The sequence below is a fragment of the Malania oleifera genome, chromosome 6 (genome assembly GCF_029873635.1).
Source record: "Malania oleifera isolate guangnan ecotype guangnan chromosome 6, ASM2987363v1, whole genome shotgun sequence".
Lineage (NCBI taxonomy): Eukaryota > Viridiplantae > Streptophyta > Magnoliopsida > Santalales > Ximeniaceae > Malania > Malania oleifera.
This window is the reverse complement of record NC_080422.1, coordinates 29,116,619-29,130,630: the sequence shown is the minus strand read 5'-3', so window position 1 is coordinate 29,130,630 and position 14,012 is coordinate 29,116,619. Positions and strand designations below refer to the sequence as shown.

The 14,012-nt window shown below is 36.7% G+C and overlaps 1 protein-coding gene across 1 annotated transcript in view; it reads left to right on the top strand.

Annotated features, from left to right (window-relative positions):
* Positions 1–260: 260 nt before the first annotated feature.
* The window catches only part of LOC131157291 (uncharacterized), a 60,457-nt gene continuing 46,705 nt past the window's right edge, over positions 261–14,012 (top strand). The window contains exon 1 of the mRNA XM_058111332.1: positions 261–602. Within this exon, the coding sequence (XP_057967315.1) occupies positions 551–602 (52 nt within the window). The 5' untranslated portion in view covers positions 261–550. The remainder of the gene's footprint in view (positions 603–14,012) is intronic.

Sequence of the window (14,012 nt, the reverse complement as noted above, 5' to 3'; positions counted from 1 at the left end):
ATGTCCACGTATGAGAAATTCAAACTAGAATACATTAAAATTCAAAAGTCTCTTGCTAAAATTTTGAAAAACAAGAATGAGACATCATTGAAAGAATTTGAATCGAAAATTCTTGATGAAAAGGAAATTGAGTTGATGTAAGCTTCATAGTGATAGTGAAAAATAACCCGTATTGTTTATCATTGAATACTTGCATTGTTTCGCGATTATTTTTGCGAGCTTGTGTGAGGCTTTTGGCGTGCATTCGCGAACAACAATTTATAAAATTAACTATGCTTTTGACAAGCTTAGCTGCCCATAAAGTTAGTGTGCCTCACAAACCCCTCCATGGTCATGGTCTTTGTTTTGCTAGGGTAACCAAACGTTAATCATTGGAGGTGCCTTAACAAGACAAAAATGTGAAACTCGTTTTCGTCTCTCCATTATTTATTTTACTTTCGCAGAAGCGTTGTCTCCTGGTTCCCTGTGGTTTGCTTGTTGAGACTGTCGAACATCTTCATTGGCAATTTGGCATTCCCCCTTCCAGGGTTTCTTTCCCTGTAATTCTCTGATGGAAAGAGTCAGACGAGCCTCTCATGCAGGGTCATGGTACACAGACGACTGTAAGTAGTCAAAATTCACAAATTTTGTTGTGGAATCTTCTTGGTTGCTGAGAAAATGCGAGAAAAATTGAACGAAGACGTCAAAATTTTGGAATTTCACTGAAACCTAGAAAACTCAGGTAGGAAAAATAATACAGCTTTTAACTGTGAGTGGTACAACATATTGCGTACTTGCTTCGGTATTTTTTTTTTAAATAAAAACAACATAAAGCTGGAATTGTTGTGTTCTCTCTTTTCCTCAGCTTTCCTTGTAACCGAACGGAGGGATAACGCTTTTAATTGTTCTGGACTTGTAATTTTGAAATTCTTTTGGGACACACATCAACTATCTATGTTGTTGCCAATTTTAGTGTGTATAATTGCTAATGTAAGTGGTTTATCGTGTATAATTGCTAAAGTAAGTGGTTTATCTGAAAATAATTAGATAATCTGTTACTGGAAAATTTGCGTGCTGTTTCTTTGCTGAGAAAACTAAGAAAAGAAAAGGAAATGAGGGTCAAATTTGATGAAAATGTAAAAAAGGTTTAGCTAAATAGTTGTATTTGCAAGGTTAAACAGTGTTCCATACATTATATTTTTAAAATTTGACGTTATAGGGTGGAGTTGGTTTTGGTTGCAGCAGTTTCATGTTTTTTTTGTTTGTTTGTTTGTTTTTTTTTTTTTTTTCAAGGATGGAGAAGATTAACATGATGCAGAATCTGCATTTGGCTGCTTATTTGGAAAACAGTTTCCAAAGAAATTTTATTAAGGTGTCTTATTTTTTAAAACTGTTACGGAATAGTTCTGTGCATTGTCATTTCTAGCCTCATATTTTCAAAAAAATTGACGAAGGGTTTTATTCACAAAATTTTCGCAATGTTTGACATGTCCAGTGAAACAAGCCCTTTGTTTATTTCTTTCAACTTTGAACTTTTATTTGTCATCCAAATAGAGCATAATAATTTGCAGATGTCATTTACCTATTTTCCAATGCTTTATTGCCATCTATAGGAACTTGACAGTTTGAAATGGTATGCTTGGTGGAATAGGATTGGGATTGTAAAGTAGTGATGGGGACTGGGCATTTTTTTTTTTTAAATAAATAACAGGGAGAGGCATAAACTTTTTTTGGATAGACTGAAATATATAAGAGAAAAGAGAGAAAATATAATAGAGAGGATGGGACGACCTCCACTAATTAAAGAAAACAAAATGGAAATAAGAAAACAATGCCTGGGCAACTAATGAAGAGCAGCTCTTTAGTCCCTTTGCCTATTGATCAACGATATTCCTCTAAAAAAGATTATGAGCTGAACACCAAAGAGTCACCAAGAATGCCACCTGACACCATTAAATATCAACAAGGATAGTAGAGATAAATTTTTGTATGCGGCTCGAATTGTAAGTAGAAGCTTATGAATAATTGTAAATGGCTTGAAATTTATTACCAACAAAGCTTTGGTAGTTTTGCCCTCGGATTTTAAGACCCATTAATAACTTAGGTTACATTTGGTTCCCAAAATGTCTTTATAGAAATAGAATGGGCTGAATGATCATATTATAGGGATTTGATGGTTTACGAATTGAAAAAAATGTTATCATTAAAACAAATGACAATTAAAGGTTGTGTTATTCCATCAAACATCGAATAGGATAAAAATAGACATTTCTAGGGTGAAATTTGGGAATAACCATTCCTTGTCTAATGCATGTAATGGATTAGGAAAAAAAATTTGTATTGTCATTTGTTGTGGCAATAACATTTTTTTTTTGGGTAACCTACCAAATCTCTTTCTGAAGACCATTCTATTCCTAGGAATAGATATTCCATGAATTAAAAGTAACCTTTGGGTTTGCATGATAGTAGACCCTTGAAGAGTTTTTTCTTTTGTCTAAGAGAAACATATGCTTTGACAGAACATGGAAGTAAATTCTTGTCTCATATTCTTTGATAGAACATGGAAGTAAATTTTTGTCTCATTGTACTCCCAACGCCGTGAACCTTGATAATGACACTAGAATATTCTTGTATGGGATATCAAAACCTTTGTTTTTTTGGGGGGGGGGGGGGGTGGTTGTTGCTATTCACGGAGGATTATCACCATTTAGGCTGCCTATTTTGATGCATATTTTTAGGCATAGATATATGAAATTATGATGCATGGATTAGGCTTTGTTGTGTGTGTGTGTTTTTTTTTATTTTTAGTTTTTGTTTTTTGAGGTTAAAATGTTATTATATGATTTTGTTAACTGTAGGATACAAATACATTTGGAAGTTGTATGCTGGGATCAAATGTCAATTGAAATGAGAAAAAATCCTTGTGTTTCTCTTCTTTCTCCCCCCAATGTACTAACGCTCTTCCTTTTTATTCCTCTCATTCTTTTCTCCTTTCTTCTTTTCTCTCTACATCAATTTGGACAGAGCATGTTTGAACCACATCCATAGCAAAGGCAAGAAAATTGCAATTGTTTCCCTTGTTTTCGAATATCACATCATTGGAATGTTTTTGTGACACCTTTCCTACCATGGTCAACAAAACCCCCTGAAAGGCCCTTCCCCAAAATTCTTTCTCAATCTGACCACGAGTGGTCCCATGCACTGGCCACAGAAACTCCCACCGCTGCCTCTCTAAAATTTTAGCAGTGCCAGAGTTTTCTTGATTCACTACCACCACCATTGGAGTTCCATCCATCAATCTGCCTTCACTCGGAAGATTATAGCTTGAGATCCATAGCCCATGCTGACAATGTCAGTGGGGAAGCCCTTTCTTTTTGTCTGGGTTTTTTCTCCTAGAGACGAGAAATTGGTTATTTGAATGTACTTCGCAATATTTTGCTTTTATTGCGGGATATTGGACTGCCATTACACCATCAGCATTTTGGAATGAAAATTAGTTCTGCCATCCCTTAGATTCTTATTTAATTTCTGTATTTTGTGAGGATTTTTGCAAAATGTTCAAGCTTACTGCGAGGAATTGAAGATTGTTAGCAAGAAATTCAAAATTTCTTAGAGAAATTGGAAATAAACCCTATAAATTGCCAAAGCTGTTGAGGTTGAATGCAATATTGCATTTGGTGTACTTGGTGAGGCAATGAGTTCTCCCATCAAACTTGATGAATATTCAAATAATTAGGAAAATTAGTGAAATTGCATAATTCCAAATTTATTACTTCTACATTAAAATAAAAAATAAAAAATGCTGGCTGCCCCCTTTTCTTATAAATTTCTTTGGATAATTATTTGGTTGCATTTTTTGTTCATGCCATTAGCCACTTGTTTATTGTATGATGCAGGACTATTTGAAATCATGTGCATCATGTTCTTAAGCTCTAATGTGTCTGCAATGTAGTGATTTTAGGAATCAATTACTTGTAATAAAAGTTTATTTCCCTCAGCAGCATTGCGCTTGATTGCTTTTTTCCATGGCTGCCGACAAGAACAATGAAACCATCCCCCATTGAACCTGCGAAGTTGACATTCAAACTTTGTTCGACTGTTTAGGCACTCTCCAGCAACTCAATGAAAAATGTGCATGTCCTAAAGTTGTTGGGTTAGCGGCATTTAGTGCCCTATAGTGGAAGACCTAATTTAGTTAGTTAGGCAACTGATGATTCTGTGGGGGTTAGCCCCTCTTCCTGCTCTAGGAGTTCTTGTAGCTCTCAATAGTGTGCTTCAGCCACTAGAGTTCCTACTACAACATTCAGCCTTTCTAGTGTGTCTTCAATTTGAAGTTCATTTGTTGTGTATTTTACCTGTTGTTTAGGGTTTAATTTATAATTATGATTTGGTTAACTGTAGAGTTTAAATACATTTGCTAGTTGTATATTTGGATCAGCTATCAATTTGAAATCAGAAAATCCTGGTATTTCTCTTCTTTCTTCCCGAGAAACTCCTTTTTTCTTTTTTCGGATAGACAGAAATGTATAAGAGAAATATAGAACATACGATAGAGAGGATGAGACATCCTCCACTAATTAAAGAAAACAAAGTAAAAAAGAACAAAACAATGCCTGGACAACTAATGAACAACAGCTCTTTAGCCCCTTTTGCCTGTAAAAAAATTTATGAGCTGAGCACCTAAGAGTCACCAAGGATGGCACCTGATACCATAAAAGATCAGCAAGGATAGTAGAGATAGATTCTTGTGTGCAGCTTGAATTGTAAGTAGAAGCTTATGAATCATTGTAAATGGCTTGACATTTTTTATCAGCAAAGCTTTGGAAGTTTTGCCCTTGGCTTTTAAGACCCCTTAATAACTTAGGCTATGTTTGGTTCGCGGAATGTCGTTATAGAAATAAAATGGGCCGAATGATCATATTATAGGGATTTTATGGCTTTCGAATTCAAAATTGTTGTCATTATAACAAATGACAATACTAAAGGTTGTGTTATTTCATCAAACATCGAATAGGATAAAAATAGACATTTCCATAGTGAAATTTGGGAATTACTATTCCTCGTCTATTGCATGTAATGGGTCAGGAAAAAATTTTTGCAATGTCATTTGCCTTGTGGCAATAACACTTCTTTTCGGTAAGCTATCAAATTTTTATATGAAGATCATTCTATTCCTAGGAATAGATATTCCTTGAACCTGAAGTAACCCTTGGGTTTGCATGATAATAGACCCTCTCCAAAGGGATTTTTCTTTTGTCTTTCTAAGGGAAACATATTCTTTGACAGAACATGGAAGTAAATTCTCGTCTCATTGCGCTCCCTATTCCGTGACACTAGAATATTCTTGTATGGGAACTTAAAACCTTTCATATGGGTTAATTCTCAGCCACATTTTATCCTTTTTCTTTTGGTGTAATTGTTTTTCTTTGGGGGGGCAGTGGTGGGGTAGGTTGTCTATTCATGGAGGACTATCACCATTTAGGCTGCTTATTTTGATGCATTTTTTCGGCATAGATATATGAAATTATGATGTATATGTTAGACTTTGTTGTGTGCTTTTTAAATTTTTTATTTTTAGGGGTTAAAATGTAATTGTATAATTTTGTTTACTGTAGGATACAAATACATTTGGTAGTTGTATGTTGGGATCAAATGTCAATTTGAAATGAGAAAAATTCCTTGTGTTTCTCTTCTTTCTCCCTCCAATGTACTGCAACTCTCCTTTTTATACATCTTGTTCCTTTTCTCCTTTCCTCTTTCTCCCTATTCCTTCCTTTCAATACCATACAACATCAATTTGGTATCTAAGCATGTTTGAACCACATCCATAGTGAAAACAAGAAAATTGAAATTGCTCCCCTTGTTTTCAGACATCATATCATTGGAAGGTTTTTGTGATACCTTCCCTACCATGGTCAACAAAACCGCTCCAAAGGCACTTCCCCCCAAAATTCTATCTCAATCTGACCATGAGTGGTCCCATGCACTGGTCACCGAAACTCCCACCGCCACCTCTCTAAAATTTTAGCAGTGCCAGAGGTTTCTTGATGCATTGTCTCTGTCACCACCATTGGAGTCCCATCCACCAATCTGCCTTCATCAAAAGATTGTAGCTGGAGATTCATAGCCCATGCCAACAATGTGAGTGGGGGGCAGCGCTTTATTTTTGTCTCGGCTATTTTCTCATAGAGACGAGAAATTGGTTACTTGAATGTACTTCGCGATATTTTACTTATATTGCAGGATATTGAACTGCCATTGCACCATCAGCATTTTGGAATGAAAATTAGTTCTGCCTTCTTAGACTCTTATTTAATTGCTGTAAGATTTTTTGTGAAATATTCAAGCTTTCTTTGAGGAATTGAAGATTGTTTGCAGTAAATTCTAAATTTCTTAGAGAAATTGGAAACAAACCATATAAATTGCCAAAGTTGTTGAGATCGAATGCAATATTGCACTTGGTGTACTTGGTGAGGAAATGAGTGCTCCCGTCAAACTTGATGAATGTTCAAATGATTAGGAAAATTAATGAAATTGTATAATTCAAAATTTCTTATTCTATTCAAAAAAGGAAAAAGAATGCTGACTGCCTCTTTTCTTTTAAGTTTCTTTAAATAATTATTTGCTTGCATTTTTGTTCATGCCATTAGCCACTTCTTTGTTGTACATATTGTCAAAGTTGCAAGGCGCACTCAGGCACAAAGGGTACTTGGAGCCGAGGCGCGAGGCGAAGGTGCTTGCCTCACAAAGGTGAGGTGCACAATTATTAAAATTGTGTACAATGCCTATTTGATGGGTATTGATATATGAAAACATATCAATAGTAATGTTATAATTTAAAATGCTAAATATTTTATACCAAAATATAAACACATAGAAATTATGACAACCAAGTGCCAAGTTCCAAGTGAAACAAATATAGTTCAACGTAAGTAATTACACATGCAAGAGTTCAAGTTTCAATACCAAAACATAAACACATAGAAATTATGACAACAAGTACCAAGTTCCAAGTGAAACAAACATAGTTCAACATAAGTAATTACGCATGCAAGAGTTCAAGCTTCAAATTAGAAAGGAAGTGAAATTGCCAGGCCGAAGGCCCAAAAGCATCAACATAATGGCTTAATGCAAGTTAATCTATAACTTGCCAAGAGCAGGGCAGCCTGCCAGCCACCAGCAAGCGGGTAGCAGCAAAATACTGAGCCCTGAGGAACATGAAGAAGAAGAAGAAGAAGAAGAAGAAGAAGTAAAAAAGAAGAAGCAGAAGAGGAACTAGAAAAGAAGAAGCAGAAGAAGAACTGAAGAAGAAGAAGAAGAAGAAGCTGAAGATGAAGAAGGCAACAGCAGCAGCAGAAGAACTGAAGAAAAAGAAGAAGAAGCAGAACAAGAACTAAAAATGAAGAAGCAGAAGAAGAACTGAAGAAGAAGAAGAAGAAGAAGAAGAAGCTGAAGATGAAGAAGGCAACAGCAGCAGCAGCAAAATACTGAAGCAGAAGAAGACCTGCCTGACAAATCACAAAGACTGGCAATGACGACTCAATGGCTCGAAGCCTTTCGCTTGTTCTAAAGCTCTGGCGAAGGCTCTCTTGCTTGGGGAAGGCTTGAAGACTGGAAGACAAAGGTCGTGCTGGTTCAAAGGCTTGAACCTCGAAGACAAAAGGCTCTTGCGAAGGTTCTCTTGCTGGTGAAGGCTCGAAGACTCGAAGGCTTGAAGATGAAGGTGTTTCATGCTGGTTCGAAGTCCTGAGGACGAAGATTGTGCTGGTTTGAAGGCTCGAACCTTGAAGACGAAGGGCTCCTGCGATGGCTTTCTTGCTGGTGAAGGCTTGAAGACGTGAAGGCAAAGCCTGGACTGCTGGTTTCGTGTTGGTTCAAAGGCTCAAAGATGAAGCCTAGACCTGCTGGTTTGAGTCGAAGCCTCTGCCTGGGGCTAGGGCTAGGGCTAGGGCTAGGGCTAGGGCTAGGTCTAGGTCCGGTTCGAGTATGGCTACGTTTTCTTTCTTAAAAGGTTAGAAAAAAATGAAGTTAAAAGGTTAGATATCTCAGGCACGACTCACTGGCCCAGAGTTTCAGTTCGCCTGCCTGCACCTCTTGAAGGTCGCCTCACCTCAACCCTGATGAGGCACTAGCCTTGCCGCCCCACTGCGCCTCACGCCTAGGTGCACGGTGTGCGCGTACTGTTGATTACTATGTTGTTGTATAATGTAGGACTATGTTGGATTATTATTTTCTTGCATTTTTGTTTATGCCATTAGCCACTTCTTTGTTGTATAATGTAGGACCATGCAAAATCATGTACATTATGTTCTTCAGCTCTAATGTGTGTGCAATGTAGTGATTTTAGGATTCTATTACCTGTGCTAAAAGTTTATCTCCCTCAGCATCCTCTCACTTGATTGTTTTTTCCCATAGCTACCGACAAGAACAATGAAACCATCCCCATTGAACCTGCAGAGCTGGCCCTCAAACTTTGTCCGACTGTTTAGGCACTCTCCAGCAAATCAATGAAAAATGTGCATGTCTAAGGCTGTTGGGTTAGCAGCATTTAGTGCCCTATAGTTGTCCTAATTTAGTTTGTTAGGCAACCTGATGATTCTGTGGGGTTAGCCCCTCTTCTTGCTCTAGGAGTTCTTGTAGCTTCCAATAGTGTGTCAGCCACTGGAGTTCCTTCTACAATGTTCAGCCTTTCTAGTCTGTCTTCAATTTCGAATCCAGTAAACCCTTCGTTATCTTCTTCTTCTTCTTCCTCGTCTTCTTCAACGTGATTGGAGAGCTGCTTTGATGTAATTTTTTGTTAGGATATTTCAATTTCCTTAGTGTTCTTTTTAGAAGGTTGCCTTGTTGGCAATCTGCCTTCAAGAAACTATGTGGTTAGGGGAGAAAGCTAGAGAAGTTGAAAAAATCAGAATTTAAATTTTGGTACACTGGAAAAGAAAAACATAAGAATTGGATTGGGATCATTTTAGACAAATACCTAAAAGATGGCGTCGTAGATGCTAAAAGAGTAGAGGATAGAATCATAAAAATCAAGATAGTCTTAGGTCAAGAGACAATAAATTTCATTAGAGCTTATGCTCCTCATCTAGGCTTAGCAGAGAACCTTAAAGACAATTTTGGGAAGATATATGAAGTATTATGCAATGGATGTCAAGGACTCAGAAAATATTCAAACGAGCTGATTTGAATGTTCACATTGGAAAGGACAATAAAGGTTATGAGAGGGTATAAAGGACATGGACATGGAGATAAAAATGAGCTTGGTGATATTATCTTTAGATTTTTCCATGTCATATGATCTTATTACAATTAATGCATGCTTTAAGAAGAAGGAAGAACACTAAAAAATGGAAGAAAAAGGGTAACATGAATCGATGCAAAAGAAATAGGTGGTAGAACCTAAAGGGAGAAAATATAATAAAAATTGAAGATACAATGATCAAAGAGGGTGATTGGGCAAGAGGGGATAGTGTAGATGCAAACACTCTTTGGAGTAGGATTGCTAGCTCTATTAAAAAGATAGCAAAAGAGATTCTAGGTGAATCTAGAGAAGAAAATGTCGATTAGTGAAGAAAGTTGGTGGTGGTCTCAAGGTGTTCAAAAAGCTGTAGAGACAAAAAAAATTTGGCATACAACATGACAAAAATATAGAAACATGAAAGACTTTGAGAAGTATAAAATGGCAAGAAAAGATGCAAAACAGGCTGTTAGTGAAGCTAAACGTTGAACATATAATAATTTATATGCTAAATTAGATACAAAATAAGGGGAAAGAGACATATTTAAACTTGCTAGAGCTAGAGAAAGAAAGAGCAAGGACTTAGGTAGTGTAAAATTTATAAAATATGAGGATGACAATGTCTTGAATAAAGAAGAAGACGTAAAAGAAAGATGACCAAGTTACTTTAATAAACTGTTTAATGAAAACCAAGTAGAAGGCTTAAACTTAAACTTGAAAAATGAGGGAAAATATGAAAATTCGAGTTTTATTCTTAAATTAGAGTTAATGAAGTTAAGCTTGCATTAAAAGATATGAAAAGTGGAAATGCTATAAGATCGGATGACATACCAATTGAAGTTCGGAAATGTTATGGTGATAATGGAATTATGTGGTTAATTGTGTCTTTAATATAATTATTTATTTATTTATTTTTGGAACAAAAGAAGCTTTCATTGATAGAGAAAGAATGTAAAACAGGGAGAATGAGACATCTCTCGAGAAAAACTGGACAAACAAGAAATAAATAATTAAAAACAACAACGAGAGAAAAGATCAACAAGTTAGCGTGTTCCTCCAATCTCTTTGTAACTCCTGAAAATTTGTCCCCCTCCCCGCGCCACCCCCCGCCCCACTGGGAAAATGCATAACCAACACATCATAGTGAGACTAAGTACTGAATTTTTTCCCAAACCAACACATCCAGTGTAATTTTTCCCCAGAAAACATCCGAGCATTTTGCTCCATTCATATTTTATAAAACCCCAAAAATACCACATTTCCATAATGCTGCTGATCCATCCTTCTATCACCCAAGAAAGAGATGGCTAACAAATTTTCCACTGAAAGACATACCCAGCTCTTTCCCGTAATACCAAAGAGCTTTTTCCAAATCCTCCATGCAAATTCCTAGTGCAAAGGAAGATGAAAAGCTGTCTCGGAGTTTTTATAATAGAGCACACATACATCAGGAGAGAGCCTTCAAAGGTCTCCTAATTTGCAGCAAGTTGTTAGTATTTATCTTATCAAGCACAAACAACAAAGGGAACGCTTTAATTTTTGGGGGAGCCTTGGCCTTTCAAATGATAGGATAGAGCGGAAATGAAGAGTTGAAAAAAATAAAAAATTCAAAAAAATATTTGCAAGAATACACTCCCAGCTGATCCAAAGACCAAGAACAAATATCCCTCCACGAAAAAAGTTTACTCCCATCCAATAAAGATAATAAATAATACACACAATCTCCTATCGTTAAGAGGTCTCCTAAAGTGGAGATTCCAGGAAACAAAAGGGTTTCTTAAGTCTCCAACAAAGAAAGATATGGCTCTATTTTGCTTTGAACTCAGATGAAAGATACGAGGGAAAGAAGTGGAAAAGGATTCCCAGCCGAGGGTTTTTCCAAAAAATGGATATCAGAACCACACTGCACCTCAAGTTTAGCATGAGGGTTGAATGAAGGATATATTTGAGAAATGGACCTCCATGGATTCTCCAAAGAACATCTTAAATTAACATTGGTATCTTCCGCATTCTCATCCAACCCAAACTTGCTTCTTATTGCTTTATGCCAGAGGGACAATTCTTCTAGTGGTAACTTGTAAGCGCCATAATAATTTAGCTAAAAGAGCATTGCTTTTAGACACTAGCTTACCAAGACCCAACCCCCCTTCCTTACCTCATCCCAACTCACTAAATGATACCTATGACCCTCTCCACTAGACCACAAAAAGTTTCTCATTATCCACTCAAGCTTGCTAGTATTCCCCATTGGAATCTTAAGACTTAAAACTAGATAGAAAGTATAACGACTGCTAGAAATACATGCCTGAATCAAAATAATTCTAACCCCCAAGAGAAAAAAGAACTCCCTTCCAACCATCTTATCTCTTTGTCACCCTTTCCACTACCAGATTCCAAAAATTCATAGCTATGGTTACCCCCCAAAGGGACTCCTAGGTAAGTCCAAGGCCAATCCAAAATACCACGACTCACTTCAGTAGCCTATTCCCTAACACGCTCAACGGGCACATTCAAAACTACTAAACCACTTTTCCCTATATTAATTTTAAGTCTAGACACCTCTCGAAAATATAGAGAATACCTAATATTCTTGTGAAAGATAGATTGTGGTCATCTAGAAAGCACATGGTGTTATTAGTGAACTGGAGATGAGAGACCACCATTTCCTCTCTTCCAACTCTAATCCTCTCACCAACCCCCTCCTTGCCGCCCAATTCGCCATTCTACTCAAAACATCTGCCACAAGGACAAACAAAAGAGGGGAGAGGGTCTCTTTGTCTAATGCCACTTGAAGCACTGAACTAGGATTTTGGTTCACCATTCACAGCCACCGAGAATCATGCATTAGACAAATAACCCCTAATCCAACGACACCAACACTAGCCAAAACCCTTTCTAGCAAAGACTTCCAACTTAGTCTGTCATAGGCTTTCTCAAAATCAATTTAAAGACAAATACCCTCTTCTTATTCCTTTGAATATCCTCTACTACCTCATTATGTGACGACCTTCTCCCCCCCGCCCCCCCCAAAAAAAAGAAAAAGTGCCTTAAGCGCTAGAGATAGTATCAATAGGCATCTTATTCAACCTATTAGGTATGAATTGTGATAATCTTATGCATGCTAGTGAAAAAACTAATAGGTCTTCAATCCTTAACTAATGAACAATAGATTTAGACTTTTTAGGCACCAAGGGTATAAGATAGGAGTTAATCCTCTCACTTAAAATTACATTTCTGAAGAACTTAGTAAAAACTTTCAATAGATTGCCCTTTACTGCTTCCCAACAATCTTGGAAGAAAGCAATGTTAAAGTCATTTAGGCTGTGAGCCTTATCCCTCTCCATCCCAAAAACCGCCCCCCTCACTTCCTCTAACCAACACATTTGATCATTAGTTATAAGGTTCCAATCCAATCCCTCTAATGTTGTTCTGTAGTGATCCTCCTGAGCACAAACCCTAGAAAAAGTTAGTAATAACGGAAGCGGTTTGGTATTTGTTATTAGTGACTCTCTCACTGCCCACATCTAACACCCTACTTAAATTTTTTCTCCTTTTCCCTTTATCTAGCCCGAGAAAGAATGAAAATTGTAATCACCATTCTTGATCCATTTAAAAATTGGTCTTTTGCCCTTATTTCCTTAAAGGTCGCCTCTTCCAGCTCATTTTTTAAAGAAACTCTTTGTCAACACTTGAGAGTTAGGATTTGACGCCTTGACTCGGATGACTATCCAAAGATGTTAAATGTCTTTATCCTACACTATATAGGTTCATGGATTTGCTACTAACCTTTTTTATCTTGGTGTGGTTAAGTTCACCTTATTTCTATTGATTAATTGGTCTCTAGCTAATCCTAAGGTCCAAGGAGCCAATAGTCTCTAATCTACGTTCCAGAGTTGCGTTCGGGAGTTCAGTTATGTGAGGAGAAGGTATTAAGCACCCCCTGCATCCTTTCGAATGGTACCATGGTAAGTTCAAATTGTTCAAACATTAATCAATACCGGTCTTTGAATCTTTGTTTAGTTAGATTACCTTTCCTTTAAATATTGTTCCACCTTACAACCATTGGACAACCCGTCAGTGTTGTAAGACTTCCCTCACTTCAAGAACAACATGAAAAACATGTTCCTTGAGGATCCGTCGTCAGATTCATTAATTAAGTTTTATGATAATGGAAGGGATGGTTTCGTCACATGAGTTATACAAAACATGTATCATGCTTAATGTCAAACTAATACTAAATACACAATCATTTTCATGTGACGTAATACAATACTATAATCGAAGAGGAGTGTTTAGTGAATTTATTTACGATGCCATTAAATATTGTTCCACCTTACAACCATCTGGCAACCTATCAGTGTTGTGAGACTTCCCTCACCTCAAGAACCACCCGAAGATCAACAACATGTTCTTTGGGGATCCATCGTTGGATTCATTAATTATGTTTACGATTCTCAAACATTCAATCCAATCTTATATAAGATAAGAAACCAAACATGTTTCCATGACTAGTTAAATCACTTCACAACACAACAACTACATAAATTATTGAAAACATGCATACATTCCAAATCAACATAAGCTTCAAAGTGACCATTTAAGAATATCATATCCACTGCATTTTGGCATAAATTCATCATTCCAACATTCACACATGCTTAATAGCACACAAAACAGAGAACTATGGGACACCGAGGGCTCGGGATTTTACATTTTTTGACTTGCGCATTCAAATTAAAATGAAAACTTATTCAAAACACTTGGAAAATCCTAAGAACAGAATAAGAACTCTTCT